This window comes from Odontesthes bonariensis, chromosome 6 (genome assembly GCF_027942865.1).
Source record: "Odontesthes bonariensis isolate fOdoBon6 chromosome 6, fOdoBon6.hap1, whole genome shotgun sequence".
In the NCBI taxonomy this organism is placed as follows: Eukaryota; Metazoa; Chordata; class Actinopteri; order Atheriniformes; family Atherinopsidae; genus Odontesthes; species Odontesthes bonariensis.
Genome location: NC_134511.1, coordinates 18838339 through 18866150, shown reverse-complemented (window position 1 = coordinate 18866150; position 27812 = coordinate 18838339). Strand labels below are relative to the sequence as shown.

General features: G+C 42.0%; 2 protein-coding genes across 4 annotated transcripts; one reads left to right on the top strand and one right to left on the bottom strand.

The window, feature by feature from the left end:
* Positions 1–78: 78 nt before the first annotated feature.
* On the bottom strand, positions 79–13872 carry ercc8 (excision repair cross-complementation group 8). Of its 3 annotated transcripts, none has more exons than XM_075467754.1 (12): positions 13497–13872; positions 12989–13084; positions 11906–12007; positions 11567–11690; positions 10579–10660; positions 9036–9104; positions 8074–8140; positions 7407–7510; positions 6389–6513; positions 4672–4869; positions 2760–2855; positions 79–1494 (listed from the first exon to the last, which is right to left on the bottom strand). In XM_075467754.1, the coding sequence occupies exons 1-12, from the start codon at positions 13571–13573 to the stop codon at positions 1429–1431; spliced, it is 1206 nt and encodes a 401-aa protein (XP_075323869.1). In that variant the 5' UTR covers positions 13574–13872; the 3' UTR covers positions 79–1428. The 3 variants fall into 3 exon arrangements, with proteins under 3 accessions (XP_075323869.1, XP_075323870.1, XP_075323871.1); XM_075467755.1 differs by having other exon boundaries at positions 12989–13075; XM_075467756.1 differs by lacking the exons at positions 79–1494; positions 2760–2855; positions 4672–4869 and having other exon boundaries at positions 6395–6513; positions 7411–7510.
* Positions 13873–13955: 83 nt separating this feature from the next.
* On the top strand, positions 13956–27803 carry ndufaf2 (NADH:ubiquinone oxidoreductase complex assembly factor 2). The gene is made up of 4 exons (XM_075467758.1): positions 13956–14161; positions 23364–23453; positions 24420–24460; positions 26516–27803. The coding sequence occupies exons 1-4, from the start codon at positions 14047–14049 to the stop codon at positions 26756–26758; spliced, it is 489 nt and encodes a 162-aa protein (XP_075323873.1). The 5' UTR covers positions 13956–14046; the 3' UTR covers positions 26759–27803.
* The last annotated feature ends 9 nt before the right edge of the window (positions 27804–27812 follow it).

The window sequence follows — 27812 nt, the reverse complement described above, 5'->3', positions numbered from 1 at the left end:
CTCTTTGCTTGAAAAGCTACTTGATGACTGTTAGATTCGATTCTTTCGATGGCAGCTCAAGAAGAAGCCGGAGGAATCTCAAGTAAAATAAAGTGTTTATTGGAAGTGACATGTTGAAACATATCAGCACTGGGCTCAGTGGAACAGAGCTCCCGCAGGAAGTCCGTCAGACTGAGCACCTATTTCCGGTTATCATTTGCATTTATAGTCTCATAGGTTGGACTCACACTCGACCGAGTATGATTGGACATGAGTAGGTTCAACATGCTTCGTCATATGGATCAGCCAAACTGTAGCCCCTTTCACACTGCGACCCGCTACCTTAGCGGGTCCAAATTGCACCTTCGACCCGCGTCGAGCAATGTGAACGCTTGGCGTGTTAGGGTGACCCGTGTCGCCGGAAGCCGAGTTCAGGGGGCGTTGCCTAGTGGCAGAGCGTCACACGAAACACAGAAAATGCTGGGCGTGTACAATGACGTAGGCACAATCCATGCGTCGGAGGTAGGGTTAAATACACCTTGAGGACTCGTTTTTGCAATTGTATATGCAGTTCATGGAGATGTTATTTTACGGGGTGTGGATGGTTACAACGTGGGATGCCGCCGAAGAACATATGCGGAGAATACAAGAGCACTATAGTCCCCGACATGTGGCGGCAAATAACGTCCTCTGCTCGGAGGCTGAGGAGCTCGCGGACCTCCTTGTCTCCCCAGTTGGCCATATTAAAAAATGTCTCGAACTTGATGTAGGCTAAAACAGAGTGAAACTTGTCCTCACCTATCGCTGTTGTTCTGAATCAGCTGTCCATTCTGTTTTTTAAACTCGTCACGCCACGCCCACGCCACGCCCACGTCCGACCCGCGTCGATTGCGTTCACACCAAGCTCGGCAAAAAGACGAGGGTCCGACGCAGGTCGAAAGGCGAGTCGAGTTGACGCGGCAGCCCGGGTCGGCAGTGTGAATGCAACAGCGGATTAAACGCGGGTTATTCGTCAGTGTGAAAGGGGCTAATGTGTGTGTGTGAATCTGCCCTTGCTTTCCCAGGCTTTCCCAATTGTTTTGTCTTCCCATTCCTGGATCACTTTAGGTCATCATGGAAAAGTACTGAGACTATTTCATTTATAATGTCTAAGGACAAAGCCAATTTTTACAATGACTTTACTTTCAACAAATAAAATAAGCAACAAAACAATGCTCTGTCAAATGTACAAAAACAAACTGTCATAACAGTGTGCATAATTAAAAACCGAGACGTTTATTTACACATTTCCCATACGTTTTAAGGCTTTATCTTTGTTGGCAAAGGTGTACCTGGAACAGTTTGACAAAACCCACAGTTAAAGAGAAATTATGCCATTTTTGGACATAACTGTGATGGATGAAAGCTTTTTTGGATGCATAGTGTGTTGACACATCCCGAACGTCAGAGTTAGTCCTCATCGCTGCTCCAGGCATCCTGAAAGGCAGGGTTCACAGTGGACAGGCCAGCGGCACCCTGTGAGGAATTAACAACATCCATTACAATATCAAGTCTGAGGGAGAACCACTTAGTCTAACGGGTAACTGGTACTTTACTAAGCAGTTCTTGAATGTAAGAACAGTGTTAAATTTGAGCAGAGGTAACTCAAGTGTCACCCAGTTAACGCTGAGCTTTCAGATTTTAGATTCTTCGGATAATGCAAGTGTTATAATTGGCTATGTGTTCATATTCTGTATTATTCTAAACAATCCATGTGCCTATCTTGCACTTGTCCACTCTGCTCATACTAAGAAATGTATGTCCTTGAATGGACTTTAGAATAGCATAAGTAGACTAAATAACTGGGTCAGATAGGTCTGGTACATTAGATACACGCCTAAAACAACTCTCACACACACGTTGTTTATAACATCCAAACAACAGGACCTGGACTGTGGTTGGCCTGGTCATGTCACTAATAACTGGCCAATTATACTTGGTGGCGTGTCAGTACAACCTGTGTGAGATAAATGTCAAGAAGATATCGAGCGAACACAAGTTATCTATCACCTAATTTCTGCTGCAAAGACAAAATAAGAACATCGAGGGTTTAAAGTTTTTTTTTTTTTTTTTTTTTTTTTTAAATTTGTCTTAAAACTATTTAGGCTCAAAATGCAACTTAACACATTTTTCTTGCTCTAATCTTGCCCTAAAATGCCTATTTAGCTATAAGCTTAATTTGTACGGCCCAAGGTTCTCCTTGACTTCAGATAAGATTTTGAAAAGACTTCTGCGAGGAACGCTGACTTTAATGACCATGAGTCCAGTTGCTCAAACACAGTCAGGATTCATGAATGGTTTTTGCCAGATGTTGGAATGATGACAATGTTGCATTTGCTGTAGAATTCTCCATACTTTGTGCTGCTAATTACATTCCTCCAGATGCAAACTCCCTCGCCCTCATCTCAGTGTGTTGGACCATGTTTCACTGCTTCGGCTATTAGTTTACTTGATGTTGTTTTAGCTAAATGCTTTTCGTCTTGGTGACACCAGGGACTATCTCTCTAATTTAGTTATGTCATGTTCTCTACTGTAATGATAACCGGAATCTTGAATCTTAAGATTTTGTTCTCCATCAATTACATCAGAGGCACGTTAAGAGGGAGCTTTGTTGTGACAACTATGAATAGAAGGAGCATGCAAAGAAAGGCTAAATCTGTTTCAGTTTACCTAGCTAGAGTTAAATTTATCTTCCCTCTTTTCTTTTTTTTAGTATCGTTTCCTATCGTTATGCCCAGTACCTTATTTTCAAGGTTTGACTCTTCTTCCACATCTGCAGTACGGAGAACAGGAACCCATGCCAGTATGTTACAGTCTTTACCTCCACTGTACAGCTCCTATAAACAAATACCAAGGGTCCCTTCAAACAGTGTTAAAGGCCATAAGCTTCATGACAGAACATTCACCTTCCAACAACATCAGCACCTGGGGAAAAGAGGCTTTGTCGAGCGTAACCCGGGACTAAAAGCACAGTAATTATTATACTCAAAGCTGTCCATGCAAAGCAAGTGGTCTCATAAGAGAGATCATCAGTTCCTCGGGGCTGATCATCTTAAAAATAAACAAAACAAAATGAAGCATGGAGAAAAAAAATTTAAATAAGAAGAAAAAAAAAGTGCATTTACAGGACTTGATGTGCTTTCCTGAAACTGGAGTGACAAGCTGCAAAACTTCATTCCTACATGTGTCACACGTGTGTGTATGACACCGGATGCAGAAATGACCTAATAAGGAAGACATGGGCAGGATATCCCTCTGCATGCTCCTTAAGGTTACCGAACAAGAAAGGTAGAAGAAGAAGAGGAAGCTTTGCTGTCATCGCACAAGAATATGACGAAATTTCGTTTGGCAGCAACAATGTCACAAGCACAGAAGGATCCACAGGTAAGTGTCAGCCCAAAAAACACTGACAGTATTAATATAGATAAAGAAAGGGAAGGTAGATGATTTTAGTGCAATATTAGAAGGAGATTTCTGTTCAAACAGAAAAATAATCAACAGACTCCTAAAAGTCAGAACATCTTGAATGCAAAACACATATTTGATCAGAGAATCACATATTAGCATTTTTTGGATATTTGACCAATTGTATATTTGTCATGTTTGTTTAATAATTAACTACGGGACAAAAAAACAAAAACAAAAAATTGCCCATCTTACAATCTAAAGCGTCTTCTTCACTGAAACTCATTTTTTTTCACCAAAAGACTGATATTGTAAACATTGCCTGGAATATACTGTACTAGCCTAGTGGGTCTAAAAATAAATACAATAATGATCTGTATTTTGTGTTTGGCATAGTTACTCATTATTGAAAGGTACTTGTGTTGCGTCGTCCAACCTGTAAGCTAAACTTTCATACAGAAACAAGAAGCGGGCTAAAATATTTCCACTTATTTGACAGCATCGAGTCAGGAGAGCAAACATCGTTTTTTATTCTGTTATCTCCAGAAAGATACCATTATGATTCATGTTTTCTTTATTTCGTCCCAGTTTGCACCGTAAATACTCGTGAAGCCGTTCACACAATGAACCTCAATAAGATTTCACATTGTGTTGTAAGACAAAAGTCACTATACATTACAGAAATGACTGGAACAGCACAATATTTGGAGGAAAAACCAGCGTTTTGCTCACTTACTGATTTAAACACTGAGCACCAGTGTCACATCCATGTCCCACCGAGTGTTATATGTTATAGACACAGAGGAAACTAAAGTGTAGACAGTCCTCATTGTTGTGATTTTGATAAGAGATGAAGGAGACTAAGCTACTTCTTTTTTGCAGAGACAGTTTTAACGTGTGACAGTCAGTCAACAAGTAGCCCGGGTTTCGTCTCCTGGTATGGACACCTGCATTTAAATTTATGGATGCAAATGTTGACTTTACCACGTTATCAATCACAGGGAGCGTCTCATGGTCATTGCACATTTGTAACAGCATTGCCTGAACGGCTGATAAGTTTTAAAAAAAAAAAAAGAAGAAGAAGATGAACAGAGAGAGCTTGGAGTGAATTCCCAGCATGCATCAGATAAACGAGACATGACAGGCAGCACAGAAATGAATATGTGGAAATACAAACAGAGGCGCTTCTGGTTATAGACAGCTATGGGTTTTTTCTTTTAAACCACCCCGTGCATTGGTGTGTCTCACCTGGTAGTCTGGGTGGAACTCGCAGCAGTCGACATTGTTGTAGTGACCCCTGAGCATTGTGACCAGTTCTCCTGTGTGGAGTTCATACACCGCCACTGAGCTGCCGCATGGCACAAACACAAATTCCGGGCTGCAGCCACGTGACACTGTGAACTGCAGCCTTTTACGACTCTCATTGCAGACCTTCCCATAATTTACCTGAGAGATAGAAAGCGAAAAAGGGTAATAGAGTTGAGGGTGTGTATAAAAATTCAAAGGCGCTATGCTGCCTCTAAAACTGAACATTTTGAGCCCCGGAACAACTGGCACACAGTTGTAAATAAAAGTGCCTAAATATATCCTAAACTAGTATTTATGTGTTCCTTTGACATCTGGCTAAAGGATTTTGAAATATATCATCATAATCCGAGTCGGACCTTTGACCATCAAAAAAGGGTCTTCTAGCCTTTAAGTCACTTGTAGTCTTACGTTTGCTGTAGCCTGAGGATGGAAAAATGGTAACCATGGCACAAAGCAGCCGAGCAGGAAATTAGAAGAGGAGGATGTAAATGAGCCCGAGGCAAAGACGCTCTGCGGTGTGGGCTTAGTTACCCGAGTGGATGTGAAAATATGGACACAAAGTATTGTATGTTAAAAATGATTAACAGCATTCTGTTAACTTGACCCGAGGAAAAAGTCCCCTTTATTATTTGTTCATTTCTATTAGCTCAGGATTTCTTCTCTCCTTTCTATTAAAATGGCCAAAAGTAACAAGTCAAATATTTGATCGTGGAACGCCTTAAAGAGCTGTGATGTAAGAAAGTACTTTCAGTAGGCTGAATGTTCCTTAGCAGCTGGTGACTTTTCTAACCGTTGACATACTGATACCACAACTTTTTTCATTCCTGGCAGGGTAATTGTTTGAGGGTGATAGCTATGCTAAAAAGGAACCAGTAAGGTAACTTTCCCAGTCTGACTTCTTCTACCCAAAGCACTGTCTGGTGATAATATGTTTGGAAAGTGTTGTTGAAAGAGTGTTCGTTTGTTTTTAATGTAAACAATAATTATTACATTCTAAGGCATATATATTGCTCCCTGGTAAGTAGCCATTTCCAGCATAATTGCAAGTAAAGACCAGGTTAAACATGGTGAATACAACTCAACACCTACGCAGCAATTCATGCGTTTTTTCCCCCCTCAGTAGTTAATGTAGAGAAAGGCAGACCAACAAGGTGTGTAAACACTGAACTAATATTCAAGCAGGTTGCCAAACAGGATTCAAATTCATTCAGTCACTCATTTTCTGCTGAATGAATAAGATGGCAGCTGTTTGCCTCAGCAGCACATTAACTCAGACAACTTCATTAGCCTACAATATGTTATAAAAGGGACTGTTTATTAGACAATTTGTTCTACAAATTTTGATTTTCAGTTAACAAGGGCTTAAATCTAATAATGTAATCCACACACACAGAAAAGCGTCAAAACCAGCACTAATATTAAACATGCACAACAGGACAGGTCTGCAGGTCTGACTAATGGCCCTACTAAGAACAGTGCAGAGTTTGAATTAGATCCCATCAATTGTAACGTTTTTTGGTATACATTAGGTTGCTGTTTGCACATCTTTCAAGACTGTTAAGCAAAAAGGCCAAAGGAAAAGGTCTGCTCCAACCATATGATTCCACCATTTGTCAAGGTGGGCTATGAGAATAAAACCTTAATACATATGCCTTACCAGCGTGTTTTCCCCAGTCGCACTATTCCACAACCTCATACGATCATCAGTTCCAGTGGTAAGGAGGTAGAGGCCATCAGAAGTGAAGCAAAGGCCATTTACTCTGCCATTATGGGCTGTGTTTTCTGATGAGAGACAGGTAAGGCATGATAACTGCATTTGTCATCCATTTTCTCCATCACTGTGGAAAATTTACATCCACACCACATTTTTTTAAATCACTGAAAGACATCTCAACCCTATCCATTAATGACTAACTCATGACAGTTAAGGGTAGTTAGGGTGTGTATGGGTGCAAAGGTTCTGAGGCTCACATTTTCATTCACTCCGCCCAGTCAAATGAAGGCAAATGTCAAATGGTGAAAGATGATTCAGAAACACCTCGTCTGCTCTTACCATTTATAATGTCTGAAATAAACTGGCTATATTGCTAAGTGATTTCCTTCTTGAACACAAACCGATCTCTGACGGGACAGACAGAAACTGTAAATGCAGTATGTCGACCTTTCCTCCAGAAACTCAGACACAGTACTGTGCCAACCTGAATAACCTGACAGTTAAGAAACATCACAGCTCTGAGAGCAGCGAGGTGTCTGTAGTGCAAATAAACCTCAAGTACATGACTAAAAGCGTCGATTTGGATTTACCTGGCGTGTCAATTTTGCATTTCAACATTAATGTGTGAACCCAACAATTCTAAGTACAAAAAGATATTTGCATACACCGCAGTTTCTGTTGTATGTCAGAATATACAACAGAATGTCCATCCAGCACTGCTGTGAGTTATACAGCATATTACAGGGTGCCTGAGCAAAAATAGCTGGACAGTGAAAGTTAAACTACTTTGATATAAAGAGGTGTGGAACTGTTACTGAAAAAAGTTCCATTGTCCTTGAATAGCCAAGGACATCCACCTCTCTGAATAAGGGCTATGTGATTTACAGGAAAGTCTTGCCCTTTCAGGATGAACAATGGCAGAAATGCTGAATGAGAGAGAAAAGTGGACGAGTAACGGTACCTGCCTCGGAGGAGGCTTTCGACTTCTCTCCATTGTGCTGGTCCAGAGTGAATAGATCACCTGAAGCACGACGCACATCCCATACTTTCACCTTGCTGTCTGCACTTAAAGGAAAAAATTGAGGAATTATTTGTGCACTTCACTTTCTAAGACACCACTCTATAATGGGTTTCATTAGCCACATTCAACTAGCAGAAATACCTAGTGGAAGCTCAAGATTGACGTGTTTTCGTATACAACAGTGTGTTAGCTCAGGTTTTTTTTTTTTAACATCACTGCTCTGGGAATTATCATGCTGGTCCATAAGGGCGTGTCATACATTTCTCTGTGTGCCTCTCTGTGCCAGTTGTTTTCAAAATCACTTACAGTCCAAAGGCACACAAGCACACTGATCCCAGTGGGTTAATTAGCAGGTCTAATGTGGCATAAAACAGGAGGGGACTGTATCTACCATATGCTAAACCAACAACGCAACAAGAGCACCACAGTGCCTATCTAGTGGTGATGTGTTACTATAATCCTTGACTCAAGGTTTAAATGTGGCCAGATGGCTGCGAGTTGAGATAACACATACTGCTGAGGGATAACACGGCGGGCTTTTACACTTTGTGCTGCTTGAAGGGCAAACTGGGGTCGGAAAAGAACGGAAAAGAAAAGTTGAGCTTACCTGGCAGTGGCTAGGATATGCTCGTATCTGGGCGACCACCGCACAGACAGCACCTCTGCTCTGTGACCTGCATTGGCAAATACGTTACTGGTTATCACATAAATGTGTGTAAACAACTATAAAAAGCAGATGAAAAGGTTTCCACACTTCATGTTTGTTTGCAAACAAAAAAAAAAGTTGTTGCAAAGTATTCAGACCCCTAATATAGTGCTTTGGGACACCTTTCCTCTGGTGGTTTCTCGCACTTTTCAACAGAAAATCCTCAACCAGGTCGGATTAGGGAGCTTCAGTGCACAGACATGTGCAAGTCTCAACATAGATACTCTTCTGGGCTGGGTCACAACATGACCTCCACTGAATTATTCTGAAGCCATGACTCGGCTGTACACTTCCAAGATTTTGCTTTGTTGGAATGTAAACTGGCAGAAATCTGAACACTATCGAAAAGTTTTTAGGTCACTGTAACTCCTAATATCCTCTATGCGGATTTCTTCACCAGAAAACACCCACAAACATCACCATATTTTTATACATAGGGATGGTACAAACTGGTACAAGTGACACTCAGCTCTCTCAGCCTCAAGCACAGTTTTTACTCTTGACTTATGCGATCAACTTGTAAAACCTTACAAAGTTCAATGATTTAATTAGGCATAACTGACCAAAAGTTAGGTTATGACCTATAACCAGTGATACAAGTGAAGCAACAAAGCTTATTCGGAATTGTTGTAAAAATGAATTAAACATTTTTCTTTTTTTTCCTTTCTTTTTTTACACTTGAATAAAAAAACTAAAGTGTTTTCTAACTTTTTGTTTAATATTCTGTGTAAACAGATTAAAAAAACAAACAAAAAAAAAAACACAACAATACATTGATCCCATAATTCTAAAATAAATAAAAGAATGAAAAGGATCCAGAAACTTCATGCATTATAAAGCAGGCAAAGAAAAGGTGAACTAACCCTGAAGAACATGAATTCGTGAACCGGACTTCAGGTCACACAGTTGGATTTTAGGGTTTTTGGTTCCAACTGAAAACATAAAGACACAGAGATCGTTCAGATAGAAGAAATGCTTTTTTGTTTTTTTTTTCATTGAAACATAAAAAATAAAAAAAACAGACATAGAAGACCATCACATATGCTGAGTACTTCCGATCCTTTAAATTACAGTTTCAATGTAATATTCCTACTGTTCAATAATCGACAAATTTGACCTTTTTCCTTAAAAATCAGTCTTCATACTAATTTCAATAATGGGGAGGTGACTCAGAGGGATAAAAAAGCAGAAACCCAGATTCTCACAGATAAGCTATGGTAAATATGAAAACTCACTGATTCGATCTTCTGATAATAAAGGGCTAACACACCCAAACCCTCCTCCCGTGAAGACATGGGAGATGGCAAGGAAGTTGGTCGTTACTACAAAAACCTAGAGGATTAGCCTACACGTTTTTTAAATTCTTAACAGCTCCAAAAGATACAGCGTTGATAAGATTGAGATGCCATTTAGGAACAGATTCCCTTAAAAGCATTTCCCTAGATTTAAAAAAAAGAAAAGAAAAAGACAACTGAGGAGATGTTTGCAACCTGTTTGACAAGCATCTTTGAGAAGTAATCATGAGATACAAAAAAAAAAAAATGTCTCTGGCCAGGAAACAGCTGTGTTGATGGGACAAGTCCGCGTAAGTGACAAAGAACTTCTCTCAACTCATGGGGGAGCACACACTCCGCAGGCACGATTAACCTGCTGTTCCGGCTTAGTGACCTGGGAACGCCGAGATTCCAACAATGTTTCTCTACTGAGGTTTGTTCATGTGTAACCACCTTCTGGCCCACTTCAATCCCCTCCAGGTACGTGTCACTTAACGACCTGGGGTACACGGATTCAAGGTAAAAGGAAGTTGTGTTTTGTGAAGCACCATGTAGCACATTGCTTGGAGTACCAAACTAGTGACAAACAAGATTAGTAATGCAGGGTGGCCGTGGGTCCTTAAAAAGTCGTAAATCAATTTTCCTGAAAATAAGACCTTAAAAAGTATTAAATTGTCTTAAATTCAGATTGCATGAGTCTTAAATATTTGTGTATTTTTCTTCTTGCTATAAAGGAACAGTATTTTTTTTTTTAAATATATTTACTTGATTTTATATGCATTTGTTCATGGGACTTAAATGTTCTGAAAATATTGTAATAAATTTAATTCAGGACAGTGATGACATTTTTGTGATCTTTTCGCATGGCACACATTTAGCCGATGTTCTTAAACTCAACCGTCATTTGTTATTTTACCATACTGTCAGTGTGTTTACCTGGTCTTAAATTTCATTTAGAAGTGGTATTAAAAGGTCTTAAAAAGTCTTAAATTTAACTTGTTTATACCTGTATACACCCTGTAATGAGAGTTCAGTGCTTTTGAGGACACAATTACAGAAATACAAGGAGCTTGTCCAGCTGATTTGTCATGCATCAGCGAGATCAGCAAAAAACTGAATGCATTCAACACACCTGCAATGAGACTGTGCTTCCGGGCGATGGGGGACTGGTGGTGACTGTAGACATTGCCCTCAAACTCAAATACTTCAGCGGGCTAAAGAACAACAACGAAAGAAAAAGAGGGAGACAGACAGATATGGTAAGTTATGGCAGTTATCTATATATTCAGGGCTGTGCTTATTTGCACATGTACGCTGAATGAGAAGTTTATCTTACGATTAAATGTACAACACTGGCCTTGAAATTTAATAGTGGTATAAAATTCACCAGAGGGGACCGTTCAATGAGAGAAATGGTCATAAAATAGGCAAAATGAAAAGACGCAGCAGCTCAGCGCTCAGAGGGCAGCTCACTCAGGCAGCAGTGGTGGTTACAATGCAAATTCTTCAGCCAACATAAAAAGCCTCTCTGTGCTCCATCTGTCAGTGTGTGCCAGCACCAGCATGGACTTAGCCAATGGGTGGGGGCGCGCACAAACACACACACACATGCATACACAGAGGAGTCTCTGTTTGCATGAAAATGCCACACATAGGCAGAGACAAAGCGCACAACAATGCAAAACACACAAGACATTTCATAGGATTGTGTGTGTGTGTGTATATTTGTGTGGGACAGAGAGACAGAAACAAACAGAGTAAACAAACTGAAAGGCCGATGGGTTCTTTTCTGTCCCTTCCCTGACCTTTTGAGGTAACCGTGGTGCCAGTGTAACTCTAGCACAGCTCCTGGCCTGCCATATGGGACAATGTGGCACAGAAAGGTAGAAAGCATGAAGCAGAGAGTGAAAGAAAGGAAGAACAAAAAAAAGAGTTCTACACGAGTACAGTGGAGCCATGTGTTACGGTTTGATAATGTGATGCAATACTCTGTGAGTTTATGCTTGCCTTTGTATTAAAGTACCTGTAATTATGTCTACACCACTTCAAAGCTGGGTTTGACAAAAACTAAATGCATCCAAATAGACCTGGTAAATAAGTTTGGAGGCAACTTGGCTCACCTTTAAAGTCTCTGTGTCCCAGACTTTCATTGTCTTGTCAAAGGAACTTGAGACAAACATTCCTGTGTCACAAGGATACCACTGGACTGTCTCCACACTGAATTTGTGGACATATCGGCTTGACCTGAGAGAAAAAGAAAGAAAAAAAAAACATTCAGGGTTTCTGAGGATATTTTGTTAATGCTGCAACAATAGTGTGAAGGATAAGAATGACTTCTTTTGTATGTTAAAGTTGCATCTGAAGGACAAGCCTTTGAGCTGGCTCATATGAAGCGCGGGGAAATCTCAATAGAATGCTACCCTCTAGTGGATGAAATGAGTAAACTGGGTAGCATTTACCTGCCTACTGTGCAGACAGCCTTGCAGGTATACTGTGGTTTCCCACTGTAGTTCTCCAGGTCATAGATGACAATTACTCCATCTGCACCTCCAGACAACATGCTGACAGATGGAAAATGTTAACTTCAAATGCAGCATCACCATATCCAACATACGTATTTCACCATTCCTACGAAGAATTCTTATTTTCTATAATCTGTGACCCCTTTGTAAAAATGTAAGGATGGATTTTTCGTGTATAGTCAGAAACAGAGGAAAAACGTTATGAGGAATAAGAAGACAAGGTAATCTTTCCTGTTTGACAGAAAAGTTTTAAAGCAAACTCAAAATGTGCTCTCTGACAGCAATCGCTACCATCTGTGTCCAGAGTCTTCCTTGCTGCTTTCAGGCAGCTTCATATGTTTTGTGCAATCAAACTTTAAAACCATCACTTTGTGGCAAAGTTTAAAAGTTACTAAAAATGGTTCGACGGATTTGATGCTGTGCCTCTAGATGGCATCTCCAGCAAGAAGCATGTAAAGAGAACAGATGAAAACCATGTTTGACCTAAAAGTGAACATAAACCACTTTAAATCACTTAAAATCAGTGACTGACATGCCAACGAGACTGTGAAGTCTGTCTAAGAGAATGGACTGTTCTACAGTGTCAAATGCAGCACTTAAATCAAGGAGAACTAAAATATATTATTTATTCATATCCATATTGAGCCTGAGGTGTTTTACAAACTTGACACATTCTGTCTCTGTGCTGCGGGTGTTCAAAAAGCCAGACGGTAATTTTTCAAAGACATGGTGAGAGCTAATAAAAAAACAAGTTTGATAAACTGAATGAATGATTAAGCCTGTCTGACTGTTTGACTATAATGCTGCAAACAAACTGCCCCATGGGCTCTTAAACTGTTTTTTTCCCCAGCACTCTCTCTCCCTGTCTCTCTCTGAGTTAAGTGAATTGGCATCGTTAAATTGGAGCACAAGGTCATCAAAATCGGATTAGATGTCACAGTCCCATCGTACTTTAATTCCAGAGGTATAGTTATATATGGATTAATATAAATGCAATAATTCGAGTCTAAAAATACTTACTATCTGCCCTCAATTGCATCAATGTCGATGGTATTAATGCCATTTCCATGGACTCGGTCCACATCTCTCTCAGGATTTAATTTCAAACTGAGAACCCTTGGGAGATACAGAAAGAAAAAGATCCCTGAAGGTCATCTTCACATGAAACGATATTACAAAAAATGCAGTTGATGGAATATATCAGAAGGAAGTTACTGTCTACCAGTTCAGCTTAGCTTTAGCTTAATCTTCTCTTTAACTATGTTTTTCTTCAAATTCTAAACTGATCAACCTTGAGTTTGTGGCTATTCCACAACCACAAGTAATCTTTGGACTCCATTAATAAAAATTATATCAAATGTGTATCACCTGCATGTGCGACAATCTTCAAATGAACAATGGCGTGTGTAGAAAGCTTCCTATAAGTTCCCAGCTTTGAATAAATTAAGGCTATCCAGTATCGTTACAACATAAAATACATAAGCGTTTATGTCCCTTTAAAAAAAAAAAACCACTATTTTACACTCACCTTCTTGTTGACTCTGCACGTCTCAGTCGGAGAGGGTCATCCAGACCAGCCTGCCTTGCGGTCAAAAATCCTAACATTGCTTCCACTTGAGCACAAAGTGATTTTGACTTCGAAAAGGATTGGATATTTTACATGAGCCGTTAGCTAACCTAGCTCGAAGGCTAACATGTTACCTACAATGAAGTGTTTCTAATCCATACCGAATATCTGCAATTTTAACAAAGCATTATATTGTGTCAGCATTTGCGTGAAACGTAAATGTGTTCTTCTAACATTTCTAAGCTGCTCTTTTGTATATTAATTGCTTACTTTGTATCAATTCCAGCTAGCTTTGCTTCCGTTCAAAACAATAAGTCGCCATGTTGGCTTATAACACTCATTCTATCACAAAAGCGATGATTGGCTGGGCAAGTACAGCCGTCCAATCACAACACAGTTTGTTAATTCTCTTCCTGAGCCACAAGCCCTTGCATAAACAAGAGCGTGAGAGGACAGTCAACTGCTAAGGGAGAAACAATTTTCTCCAGAACCTTTGGTTTGTACTGTAAAGATGAGCAGAATTGCTGGATTTCTGAGGCGTACTTTTGGAGTAGTACGCGACCATGTTGGGACAGACCATTTGGGCAATAAATACTACTTTATCCCTGAACAGAAGTCGTGGACAGGTAAAATAAGACTTGTGCTAAAATTAGCTTGTTGTGATTTTGTTTTGATTTTAACAGATGTAGACGAAGTGAAGATGATATTATATATTTTTTTCTTTAGAGGCTATTAAAAGCAGTGGTTTACCTTATCATGTCCCTGACAATACGTTTTCACACTTTGCCGGTTGTCATTCCCGTAAACTAAACTGCCCCTGTTTTTTTCGTGTTCATTTTAGCTGCTCTTCCTGAGTTCTAGTTCAAACTCTTAAAAATTTCACGTTTGAGTTTTTGTGTTTGCATCAATGTGTCATAACTCTCTCTCATCATGCTGCTCTCGATTCGACTTTACTTTATCCTTTCGCTCTTGTAGTATCATAATGTCGCCGCTAGATAGCGGATCTGTCTCAATAACAACATGGTCATTTTGGAGTTTTTCATACAATCTTACTTTTCATTCAATGCAAAAAAGGATTATAAAAGACAACTGTCCCAAGTGTTTTAAAGAGAAATAAGTCTGCAATTGCTGCTTCTCAAAGGATTACCTGTCTGTCATGAGGATTTATAAGGAAGTCGTATATCCCTACTGAGACATGGCAGTGTTCCTGCATGTGCTGCTCAAGCCAAGCAGGAGACTTGTGTCAGGCTAATCCTGTTGTGGGATGCCGGTGGTGTCCTTTGCACTGTCTCTGTCTTAAAGGCCAATAATTTGCCTGTTGGCCATGTGAGCTTGATGGCCAAGCTTACTCTCTAGTTGCCTTTCTAATTATCAGTAGAATTTCCCATTATGGGAAGAGGAGGATTGTTGGCATTGCAGCGTTCCCCCATTAGAAGTCATCATCCGTAGGGCTCCTAAATAAGGTCACAAGTTGGAAATTACAGGTCAAAGAGCAAGATCGTTGTGAGTTTCAGCTATGATACTGTTAGTTAGCCGTTACAGACAGTTGAGGCACGCTGTAGCTCGCGAGGAAGGGTGGTCATCTGCCATTCGGGGAGGTCAGCTGTTTAATCTCTGGCTTCCCGTCACCACTTGTCAAAGAGTCCTTGGGCTTTGAATCACACATTGCCTCCTATCCATTCATCGGTGTGAATGTGTGTACACTGCGTAGCCTGTAACACTATGTGGATAAAGAGGTACTGTATGGGTGTGTGAATGGATGAATGTGGCTTGTAGTGTAAAAGCGCTTTGAGTGTTCAACAAGACAAGAAAAGTGCCACATCAATGCAGTACATTTACCAATTTGTCCATAACAAGAGGTTTTGGTGGAATTGTACTCGAGCACAGCGCCTTCTCTTCCCAGATAGTGTATATTGATAGGTTGCACAATTCAGTACACATCCTTGTGTTTGTCTCCCTCTCATGGTGTAATTCTATACATACAAGATAAAGTTTCTCACAGTTGCATAGAATTAATAGATGTTATATAGTGAATACATGCATGGGTATTTGTCTAAACGGACTAAACCGGGCTGTTTTGTTTGGGAATTTTGTTCTGCTGAAGAGGGACCTTCCTCCGACAGGTTGCATGCCTGCCTTCTTTCTGACTGAACTTGACTTTGTGCTTCACCTTTTCTCAGCAGTTTGTGAGGAATCTTGCACCCACCTCTTATTTATAATTCATTACAAGGCTGCTCCCCTGGCTGTCAGACTATTCAAATGAGACATCACAGAAGCCGTCTTCTAACACGCTACAGGCTAACGTATGCAATGTCCCATCACAATGACTGACACTGTAGAGAGGCTAGTTGGCTTGTAGGAAAAAAACGCTTCTTACCGACAGTGTTGTGCATGCCACACAGGCACGAATACAGGCTCATATATGCATTCATTCTAAACAATAAAGAAAAATATGGTGTATATATTTGCATGTGTTTTCTTTTCTTTTTTTTCAACTACTCTTACTCCGTTCAGCCTTGTGGCAAAAAAAAACCCAGATGCATTATTCAGTCCATATGTCTTGCTAAAGCGAGCTCTTTTTGATCTTAAACTGATGGGCCAAGCAGGGGCTCAGGGCCTTAAGGCATGGACCGCAGGGTTTTCCACTGCAGTGCACAAGTTGTGGTTAAAATAGGTGAGGAGTCTCTCTCTTCTCTCTTTATTTGTCTGCCCACTTCTTCTATTCACTCATCTTTGCTGCACAGTCCATCCCTCTCTACCTTTATGCTTTGCTGCTCCCATTTTCTACCTCTCTCAGTCTGTTAACTTTAACAAACTGGGGCGTAAGCAATCCTGAGAGTCGGGGATAGGCTACATGTTAGAATGTCAATGGTTGCTAAGACAGAAATGGAAAAAGAAGACGACTTTTTTTTTTCTTCTTTTTTTATGTGGATGTGTCCAATCTAATTTCATCAGTGGTTGCCCTTCTTGTTTGCTTTCACATAGTCCTTTCTTCCCGTGCCCCTCCCCTGTATCGCTGCCTCTGGATTTTCTTCCTTTGAAGTAATTCCAGCGTTGATCTCTATTCAAAACACTGAAGTATTTCAACAGTGTGGAGAGATAGACCCAGCAGAGAGCTTTCTAAACCCCTCTGCTTAGATGTTGCTTCTCATCAAAATGAAAAGTCCAGGGTATGAAGTACACTCCTTGAAAAAGAGAACCTCTGTATCTGTCTGTACAAAAGGTCCAGCAGCCATAAAAGACTGCTGTATACTGCTGCCTCATAGAGACGACAATGATATAGGCTGTGGAGGCCCGATGATTGTTGTGTGTGGCAGGGCTACGAGAAAGCCACTGGCCACTGGTTTTCGAAGGTCTTTGCCTTGGTGTTGTCCCCACAGAGCTGAATAGAGAATCTATATTGCTCTGTCTTTCTGTGTGCTTCTGTCCCCCAGGCCCTGCTCTGCCTCACACTGCATGGGGCGCCATGTCATGCTGCCCAGATGAAAGCCCAGCATTCTCAGGATGGGCTCATTCGTCTTCAGCAGCAGGCCTGCAGCTCTGACGCCTGCCTTCCCTCCCTTTATTTAGGAAGAGAGGCGCGCTGACATTATCGGCTGCTGCAGGCACATTTGAAAATAATTGCCTGTATGATTGCTATTTTTCTTACCTCTTTGAGGAGGTGTAGCCTTTGTCTTGGAATCAATGGCTGCTCAATACTGGACAGGGGAAAGGCAGTTTCCTTTCATGTCTCAGTAAAAAGGATGTATTTTTAGCGCTATTCATTTAAGCTGTGTGTGCCATGCAGTTTTAATGTATTGGTCTTCTCCACTGTGTGGAGAATAGAGGAGATTCAGAGGTTCTTCAGAGGTGCAGCACGCTGTTGCAGAAAAAAGAAGCATTGACTTGTCATCCTATCACTATCCCTCTCTCTTTGTCTATTATTTATTTGATTCCACAGCTCTGTTCTATGAAGTGAAAAACTGAAAAGGCCTCAGTTCTGCTATTTCAGGATAGGTGACTCTAGGGACTGAGAAGGAGGTGTGTGCTTTTGCATTAGTGCATGCATTTGTGATTGTTTACGTGTGCTTATGCAGCATGGCAACTACACAGCCTGTGTTTGTGTTTATATTTGTGTGCATTTTCAAAAACAGGGAGAAAAATTCAGCAATTGTGTGTTTTTTGCTCCACTTCATGCCCTAACACGCTTAACAGAACAACAGATGGCTGTGTGTCATCAGAGCATTAATTCAAGCCTCATATTTCCGCGGAAAGACTCACAGTGGAAAGCGACGAGGGTCCAAATGGCTGTTTATTCTGCCACAAGTCATCCCCTGGGTGTGATGAAGGAAGGTCTATCCTACAGTAGGACACCAAGTCAGTGTTTACCAGAGCGCCCGTGTCCAGAGCCGCTACAGTAAATCATGCTAATTGATCAGCAGCCTTGCAATGCATGGGGTTTAAATGAAGGTTGTTTCATCGTTCTAGGATTTAGCTCATCTAGCTGTGTACTGGTTGCCAAGTGTATATTTGCATGTGTATGTTGTGGTCCATCATGGATGGCTTAACTAGTTCATTAAAAAGGCATTTGAAGAAATGGATGCTGAAAGTGAGAGATGGGCCCATTTATTTTCAATGGCAATTGCACATGGGCTCAGATCCAATATCAGTGGCTCAAGTATTTTGCAGGTCCATTAAACAAACACTGCCTATCTGCAGTAGATCTGCATCTGTGTATATATCTGACTTAAAATTAGTTTTACTGTTTACCTCCTGCAAAGTAATCTGCTGCTTGACACAGTCGGTGATGCTAACAAAAGATTCCCGCACATTCATTTAAAAATGAACATTTCCGTTGACCTAGATGAGATTCAGATCCAACGCATTTTAACACCTGAGGACCCTTTGTTGGTCAAAAAACTCAACCAGGAAGACTGACAGGCAGGCTGACACACAAGGAGACGTCTCCTGGAGCCTGCCGCTGCTTATTCTAGTCAGAATATTTTAATAAAGCAGACAGGCAGAGAGAAATAAGGCAAGGAGGAGGAAAGGGAAAGGAGAGAAGATAAGGCTGAGGGAGGCCATTGGAGGGTGGAGAGAAAGGTGGGGTACAGAAAGTGAGTGACAAAGAACAAAGGAGACGCTGACATATGGGGTGAAATTATAGAGTGGGGGAAGAATGGAGGAAGTAAAAGTGAAAGGATGGTTTCTGACAGAAAGAGGGTGAAATGAGTGGGTGGAACAGGCAGGCAGAAAGAGAAGGTGGGGATAGGTTAAGGGTGACAGAGTGGTGGTTTGGGGAGGAGTTGAAGGTGCAATGGAGGGAAAAGGAAGAAGGGGGTAGGAAGGGAGTGGCGGAGGTAAACAGAGAGGGGTGGACAGCACGCACATGGGCCTCAGAGGAGCTGCTTAGGAAGGAAGGGGGTTCACACAGCTCCAAAGCTGCACAAAGAATGCTGACTTCCTGACTCTTCATAGTCCTTTTCATAACCCATTGGGCTGTGGTGGGGGCTGCCCATGAGGATGGGTGGTCTCGGATAGAGGGGTCAAGTATCTCCTCCACTTTCAACTATGGCTGCATTTAGTTAAAAGTAATGCAAAGGGGAAATCGAACTATTCTTCATGTTTTTTTTTTTTTATAATTTTGATTTATTCTGCTCTGCTCTGTCATGAGTCCCTCAACCCTCGATGGAATCGGCAGCAACACAGGGACAAGCAGGATAAGGGCTGAATAAAAGTGAGAAGCAGCAGCAGGCCCTCTTTACACCCAAGCTCCTCCTCTCACTAGAACCGAGCAAAACAACGACTGGCCTTTTCCCTCTAAACCTCATCCAGCATCACTGGGCTCTTGGCTAATAGGTAACCATGGTTACAGGCCTCAGACATCCCCTCCATGATTTTTCTTTTTTCTTTTTTTTAACAGAGAAAGAGATTGGAGGGAGGGAGACAGAGAGAGGGGAGAGGGTGCCCATATCGGTACCTGGTTGCCCTTGTTTCACTGATGCTTATCAGATCACTCCATCTTCATAAAGCTGTCCATTACGATGCACGGATTGGTCCCCCATTCTTCTCCAGCACACAGCTCAGCTGGAGAGGAATAAACTTGGCTGAACACAAGCTGATGGGCTTGCTGTTCCACCACTGTGTGAGCCCTGAAACTCCCTGCATATAACTGAGGAAGCTGGTTGCCATTGATGGGGAACAATGAATGTTATGCTGTTGCATTGGGAGCTTTTTACCACATCGCTCTCTGTTCAAGCACAAGTAAAGATGGTCTTTCGTTGGCTGGAGATGATAGTGTGAATGCTAAGGAGGTTGAGACATAGTCCACCACATGGGGTCAGCTGCAGAGAGATCATTCTCTGATGTGTGAGGTTTAAGGACTCTTCTTACCCAGATGTTGCTGATTGAAGCGTGCTCCCCTGACATCTGTGTCTGTGACGAAAAACAAAATGCAGGAGAAAAGCAGACTGTGAAAGAGACGGCACAAGATGCCCGCAATGACATTGTGGAGGTGAAAAACCACTCAGGTCGCCCCCAGCAGTACTCACTGGGGAGCTGATGTGCAAGGTAGGGGGTTTTATGCGTGAGTGTGTGTGTGTGTGTGTGTGTGTGTGTGTGTCAGAGAGTGTTGAAGCAGGTGATGGAGTTTAGCGGGGTGTGTTCAGGGTTCAAAGAGCAGCCCTCAGAGCGCATCATGTCTTATTTTAACGAATGGGAAGGATTGAAGTGTGGCTGCTACGGCAACCCCTCACCCATTCTGCCTCTCTGTCTCCTCCGTTTCCCCCCCCCCCCCCGGTTGCACAGCCATGCTCACAGATGAGTTGTGCTCAGACAGGTGAGATGGCTCATAAATATTTATGCTGTGGGATTTCATTCCTCCTGCCGCTGGCCCCTCCCCCTCTCCAACGCAGTGCTGCGTTTGTCCTTCACGGTAAAGAGGCAGCGTCCTCGCTCCTGTCCCTCAGGTTAATCTGCCTGCGCTCCAGCCAGTTGTATGTGTGTGTCTGTGTGTGTGTATATTTGACTGGTAAATAGGTTTTTTTCCCTAGTGAGTGATGAGAAGGCAGACCTGTCACAAGGGGGCCCGCTGAGACTGAGAGCTCCTAACACCCTTCATACCTCTCTTTCTCACTCTCAAGGTGGGGGAGAAGGAAGGTGCAGGACTGTGAAGCAGACAGATAGCTTACACCCAGTGTGATGACTGTATGTGTCAGGAAGAGTGTACGAGTTAGTCGATCATCAGACAATGCTAAACATTTTCTGGCTATGTTTTTTTTTTTCCCTCAATAAAGATTTTCTTGCATCCCTTTGTCTAATGTAATTGGAATACTTGTGGATGCTTATTTTATTCATTTATTTATTTTTAATTACTCGACAAAGAAAACAACTTTGTGAAAAACTGGCTCATATTTGTGATTTTCACGGTACAAAGATAAAACCGATCGACACCAAGTTGAGTTTAAGATTTCGGGCCTCATTATGGGGACTTTTGACCAACCGCTTCCTCATTTGACTTGGGTTTTGTTTTATATCAATGTATAATGTCACTATGGATTTAGGGTAGTCAGTTTGATGATGCAAGGCAAAACCTACTACTGACTATTATTTTTGTCATTTTCAAAAGTTGTTGATCAGGCAAATTAACAGGGATTTGTCGCTAGTAAGATCAATTTTCTCTGTTTTGTAATGAAGATACTTTAAATATAGACATATTAATATATATGACAAAGCATAAAATGTGCCGTGCCAGCCAAATCTCGAAGCTACAATACATGAAGAGAGTGCCTACGTACAACAATTGCATTCCCTAATAAACCCAACTGTTACAGTACGTACACTGTTCATTACTGTCAGATTACGGCATTTGAGGATTCAGTGTATTCTCATGTTAGTTTAGTCTTTTCCTGGGCATTTTTCATAGTTAATCTAGCTCAAAATGTACAGCAAGCATGGGATTCACTCCAGTCAGACTGACAAGCCTCCTCCCAGTGTGTATATGATGGGAGGATCAGGCGTGTTTCATAAATACATGTGCATGCTGTATTTTTCATTAAAACCCACAGATAAAAGATGTTGTGGAAAGGGTTTAGTCATGCTGCAAATGTCACGAGACAAGAGGAGAGCCATGCCGGAGTGTGACAGAGGGAGAGATGCAACCTACAGGAGACAGAGAAAAAAGTAGGCTCTTCTCTCTATGCCTATTATCAAGGCATTAACTGGAGCTAAGCACATTGCATGTAGGGACACTAATACATTTCAGTGGGTTACCACCCACACCTAATGTAAATATGGATACGATCTGCTCATAATTAGCATACGTGTTAAATGTATTTGTAAGATTTGTCTTGCGACCACCGCTTTTTGTTTTGTTGTTTTTGCTCTATCGTGAATGTTTTCTAGAAAACTTATTTCTCTGAAGATATCCAAAGGATTGGATGTCAACAAATGCAAGGATCATATGGGTTTTACTCGTTTTTCGGCGAGCCTTGCGGTATAAGGTGCGAGGACACGGTGTTTGTTAAATCTCCATGTAGCAAGAAAATAAAAGATAATGCTGCATAGCTTAAGCTTGTGAGGCCCTTAGTGACAATCTAGTGGGAACCAAGGCAGAGCCAAAGCAATACTAGCCTAATTAGCTGACCTGATTACGATAGAAGCTGGATAAAGTGTGGAAAGAAATTTTCCTCATAAGACGGCACATGGATGAAAGATGTTTGTTTTTGTGGTTTTTTTGTATTCAAATTTGTCCAAAACAGAAAAAGAGAAACGACTTCACAACTTTCATTTCGCCACTTTTTAGAGCGCCATCATTCATCCGTCCCAGTGCCAAACCCATCTGTTATGGCTGAAGTGAACATTAAGGCCATCAGTCTGCAGTGTGCGTGGAGGTGGTTACCTCCATTTGTCCATGTCCATTCAGCTGCGGAGAAACTGTGATGGAATCCTGACAGATTGTCTGTGTTTTGGAGCGTGTTGTTTTTCTTGCCCATCCATTTCTCTCCTAGCCATGTTTGCCATGCATCATCACTCTCTCCCTCCCTGCTTTTACCTCCTCCTTCCTTGCCTCATCATTTCTTGGAGGGATGGAAGCGATGGATATACACCCAACTACCTGTGAGGGGAAACTAGGGTAGCCCAGCCCAGCTCTTTTCTTTTTTTTTTTTTTTTTTGTGAGAGCCGAATGACGCTCCCTGGCACCACACAAAGACATAACCCAAGTGGGTCTTTTTTATTTCTCTTGCCCTCTCTCTTATTCTGTCTCTCCATAGCCCCCCACCCTCCCTCTGCCTGTGTCTCCATGTCACTATGTGCCAGCCAAACTTGTCTAATCAGCAGATTTGACCAAAATAATTGGTGGTGGCCTTGCTGCTAGCAAGCACCGTGCTGTATACAGATAGGGAAAAGGAGCACTTAATATTCCGTGCAGCTCGTGCCTCTCCTGTTCTCTGTGATATCTGACCTCTTTTGTCTCCTGCTCGGCTTGATGTTGATTTTGGAGGGCATTGTTAGCCAGAGTGCTGTGATTGGAAGATGTTGTCAGTGAGGGGGGCTGTGGTTGGTTGGGTTTAAGGAACACTGATTTGCATAAAGGCTTAGCCCAGATTTGGAGCCACTCAGCGAGATCTGAGGAGAAGGGCCCGAGGGCCACGAGGTAATCATCCATGGCCTGTCACAGCACTGTCATCCCTCTGCATATCTGTGTGTCTGTCTGTATCTCTGTGAGCTGGAAAGGGAGAGCTTTGTGTCTGAAGTTCTTTGTGTTTATTTGAATTCCTTCGCAATTTGTGTGCATCATTGGCGAGCATCACTATCTCACACTTGCTGTCTTTCTTTTTTTTTTCCCAGGAAGGCTAGCCCGTGCCAAGCGGATGGTGGTGGTGGCCAATCCTACAGAGCATGAATATATGGAGGGCAACATTCCGATGGAGTGGGATGGTGAGTTTGGACTGCAGCATCCCTGCCGCATATTGTAACTATCACTTACACGGATACATGGCAATGTTAACACAGCAGCTATCCAGCAGAGTGGCGCAAACATAAAATTGAATGACAGATTCATGGCTGCCTCTTTTGGGACCCTTTTGGATAATCCATTAATTTATTTTTTATTTTTTCATCCTGCTGGACGGGTTGGGGGTTGGAAATTAGTTTATCAAAGATGCCTTCTGCTTGCATTATACAGCCGTACCATAAAACAGGGTTTCAAATTTCTTACAACTGGATACAAACTGTTCCTTGTGTCTCAGACTGGCTTTATCCACCTTAAACCCCTCATCCTGCTTCGCCCCATCCCTCATGCATTTTCATCAGGATGCAAATAAGAGAGGGATAAAAAGAGGCCCCGAATCCCTGCGCTAGCTGGAGGAAGAGTTACAAAATCTCTCTCCCTCTTTTCTTTCTGGCTCCCTTTAACCTGCTCTGCTGTGCAGCCAGCTCAGCCAAAATAGAGCTTCTTATACGGATAAAGAGATGACAGGCAGCCATAGGTCTGCTCGGGAGGAGAAAGAGGGATGGAGGGACTGATGAGGAATGTTAGAACGAATACTTTTAAATTTGTTCAAAGAAGATCCTCACTTTCTCTGCTGAGACACAGAGCTCAGTGGCCCTGCTCTGCTTAGACCAAAGCGGTATTAATGCTTTGAGTTTATCATTCCTATAGCTCTGCACGTTTCCCTGTAGTTTACCAAGTGACATGAAACAAAACAAACTTGAGGGAAAAAAAACCTGGTTACATTCCCCCAACCAGCTGGGTGTCTCAGTAGTTACCCTGAGCCACTGGAGCGCCCTCAAACTCAGTGATGCTGTAGCTGCAGCTGCAGCCTTGAAATATGACTGCAGGTTTTGTTTGTGCAGCGTATGTTCATGTAGGTGTTCTCACTCTTCGTCTTTTTTCTCTTCAAGCTTGGATCCGAGGCAGACGGAAAGAGCCCCCCTCCATAGAGGTACGTGCCGCCCCCCCCGCCGCCAAAGCTTCCCGCTACGCTGATGGTTGGACTCTAGGGGACTAGTTACAGGGGAGGGAAAGAAGCAAAGACGGAAAGGAAAAGCTTTGATTTGTTTTATGTAACGATTTCTAACCGAATCCAGGAACTTTGGGGGACAGGTGCTAAAATAAACAGCAGCTAAAGCGCATTGATGGCGAGACTGAGAGCAGAAACAGCCTCCGAGCACGGGGCTCACTGACACCATGTCCTAGTTTACTTTCTTTTTTTTCCAGCAGAAGCCTGCATCTCGGCTTTTTGTGTTTTATTTCTGGCAGACTCCAAGATGGGAATGGTGAAGGCGTGCAGTTTTTCCCCTTGTGTTCCTCTCACTGGGTTTATTGCTCTTTAAATGTGAGAATGCTGGAAATGATTTGGCTGGTAAAATGTGGGTCTATAGGAAATCCCTTGGAAGGCCAGTGCCCAGGCACTCTTTTTCTCTCTCTCTCTCTCTCTCTCTCTCTGTCCTCGGTCCCTGCCAGTAGCCAGTGCCATCCCCTTCCTCTTTTGCCAGAACATTCTCTTCCAATTTTCTGCCTTGCGTCTGCCCAATAGCTGCTATCGACAGCTGGACAGTGTTGATGTGGCCAAGGCTTCACTCCCAGCACATTACCCTACCCCTTGTCACGCTCCCTCTCTTCCTGGTCCAAACCGACATAAATTGATTGGATTAAATCCTGTCATTAACAGGCTGGAAAAGCAGCTCAGTATGTTTGTCTCCCTCCCCAAAAAAAGGCTTTTTGGCCACAGCTCTCCCCTCTCTTTTCCAGTCCTTCGGTTTTGCCAGCACACAACAGCATTTTGCCCATTCCTCCCTTCCTTTTTGGCTCCCAGAGCCTGGGCGAGGCTAACATCACTGGACAATAGCTGCGGCTGCAGTGGGTAACTATTCCACCAGTTGACGGATCAGTTTATAATTGTTTCCATGAGTTGGAAGGGTTGTTGATTTTGTAAATGCCTCCTGTCCTGTTAGCTTAGCAATCTGTGCCATGGACTACTTTTTTAATCAGGGTTTATTGAAAGCGTGTACTATAGATTTACGGAAGGAGCTTGTTATTTTCCAAGTGAATGCTCTACTTCATACTTAAAAGATACACACATTTGTTCCTGGAAGCTGCTGAGTGCCTCTACATTATTCTTCTAACTAGTGGGCAGCTCTAAGACGAGAGAGAGGTAGGTCAATAATGATGAGGGGGAATTATCACTGCTTTAGCTTGGAAGTTCCAGCAAGTAATGTTGAGGCCACAATCCATTTTTACAAGTCCTCTGGGAACTGCCCGCCAAACATTTCCAACTCCACAGACCTTTGTAGATCAGGCTAGGCTTCGTGGTTGATGGTTTCAAAACTTGATGTAACCAGTCACATCAATGTGAATATCAATGTGGCTGGCTGGTGTTCGATAACTCCCAAGTTTCAAAAAGCCACCAAACGGGGACTCCTGTTTGATCCTCACCTAACGATTTTGAGGATACGGTATTATGTTCGCAGAGCAGAAAAAGAATAATCTGTTTTTTCATATCTCCCCAACCCAAGTGCTCAGAATCTTTATACGTGGCATGACAAAAGGTGCAAGATGTTGAAGTTTTCTGTCAAAGAAAATGTATTTAGGACTCTATAATGTTATTGTATATACCATAGACAGCTATGACTTTTGAAATTGCAGTCCTTTTTTTTTTTAAAGTATATTCTTATATTCTCAAACAATGAAAAATCCCCACTTTCCAGACATGACTCAGTGCGCCAAGATTTTAGCAATGTGCTGACTAAAATGCTTCACTCTATAATTAGAATATTCATCCATCAGTCTTCTGACATTTGTCTGGGCTTTGGTCATGTAATTGCATTATTTGCATTACTGTTGTGTACTGTCAGCAGTTGTATTTGATAATTATTAGCCATTTTCATTATTGTTTTTCATCATTCTGTGACAAACGTCCTGGAAATTCTTTGGTTTCCTGTGATAATCCATGCAGAGACCCTGACGTGGCATGAATGCGTATCTCTTTATTGCACAGGAGCTAATGGCGAACGAGTCCCAGAGGGAGCAGATCAAAGTGAAGGCCAAGGAGGTGGAGGAGAAAGATCTAGCTCAACAGGCTAAGGAGTACGAGGAAGGTCTGGTGTCGACTTCCGCAAAGACTGCGGCGCAGGGCCATGCAGCTGCCACCAGCTTTGGCAAGCAAGAGATGAGCGAAGAGCCAACCAGCACTGCAAGCACGTTCCAGCCTGGCTCCTGGATACCCACTCCCAAGAAATAGACTGAGACATCTACAGAGACTGAAACTGCAGCGCACTGTAACGCAATCCACCAGAAAAGGCCCCACCATAAACTTCTAGTGGAGATTTGATTTCTGAAACTCCTCTCTCTCTATGACGCAAATAAAATATGACGATGAAATTACCAGGGTTCAATCAACTCGACTTTTACCTTCAGAGAAGTGTTCATTTCATGCAGTTTTATTGGACTTTTCTACATTTTAAAGGAGGTTGCCATTTTCCTTTCCGTTTGTATATACCCAGGACCCGTATGCTTCTCTTATTTTGAATCTAACTTCATGGGCTAATTTCATGTTGCTGAAAGATCTGCGAATAAAAGGAAAAAACTTAAGTAAGTAGGTTTACCTCGAGTGTACTCATGTTTGGGAGATAACTCATGAAATCATTTCTCACATGTTCCAAAATGCAACTCTAGTTACATTCAATACAGAGTTGGAAGTTCGTGTTAATCTTTAATCTCCCGCTCAAGGGTCACCAGTTTGATTAATGAATGTTTCTGGGTTTACTCCAAAGAAGAAATACTTCCCTCATGTGGCGCGAGTTGCTACAGGGCGTTCAGCAGAGTTGACGAGACGTCTTCCTGTGGCTGGGTGTGCCTCGAGAGACGATAGTTATGTGAAACCGAGAGAAATAAAAGTCAATGACGAAGAAGAAAAGTAACAACCGGCACACGGCTAAAATGTTTGTTCAAATTCAAAAATTTCAAGTCATCACTAATCAAACTATTCCAAGGCAACAAGTTGGTCTTTCACACCATATTGTCTCCTTTTTATGATCAATCTTCCTGTGGTTATTGTGTGCCTTCTGATGAGGTTTCACTCTGATGCACCTCTGTCTTCATATACATAAAACCTTGCGGATGCAGTTATTTACTTGTATCTTTTCTGTGGATGACAGAGCAGGTTGTGCAACATCTGAGTCGGATGAGCTTGTCCACATTTGTGCATTTATATTTATTTGTGTCTTTTTCAATGAAGTCTCGTCTTGATCAGTGAATAAAAGCCTGTTAGCACTCTTGTTTCATTGCTGAAGGTT

Coding starts and splice junctions, on each gene's coding strand:
- ercc8 (XM_075467754.1), bottom strand. CDS start 13,573: ATGTTAGGATTTTTGACCGCAAGGCAGGCTGGTCTGGATGACCCTCTC. Junction 11,691..11,905: donor GCTGTCTGCACAGTAGGCAG/GTAAATGCTACC, acceptor TTTTTCTCTCAG/GTCAAGCCGATATGTCCACA. Junction 7,511..8,073: donor CATATCCTAGCCACTGCCAG/GTAAGCTCAACT, acceptor TTTTCCTTTAAG/TGCAGACAGCAAGGTGAAAG.
- ndufaf2 (XM_075467758.1), top strand. CDS start 14,047: ATGAGCAGAATTGCTGGATTTCTGAGGCGTACTTTTGGAGTAGTACGC. Junction 14,162..23,363: donor TGAACAGAAGTCGTGGACAG/GTAAAATAAGAC, acceptor TTTTTTTCCCAG/GAAGGCTAGCCCGTGCCAAG. Junction 23,454..24,419: donor CATTCCGATGGAGTGGGATG/GTGAGTTTGGAC, acceptor TTTCTCTTCAAG/CTTGGATCCGAGGCAGACGG.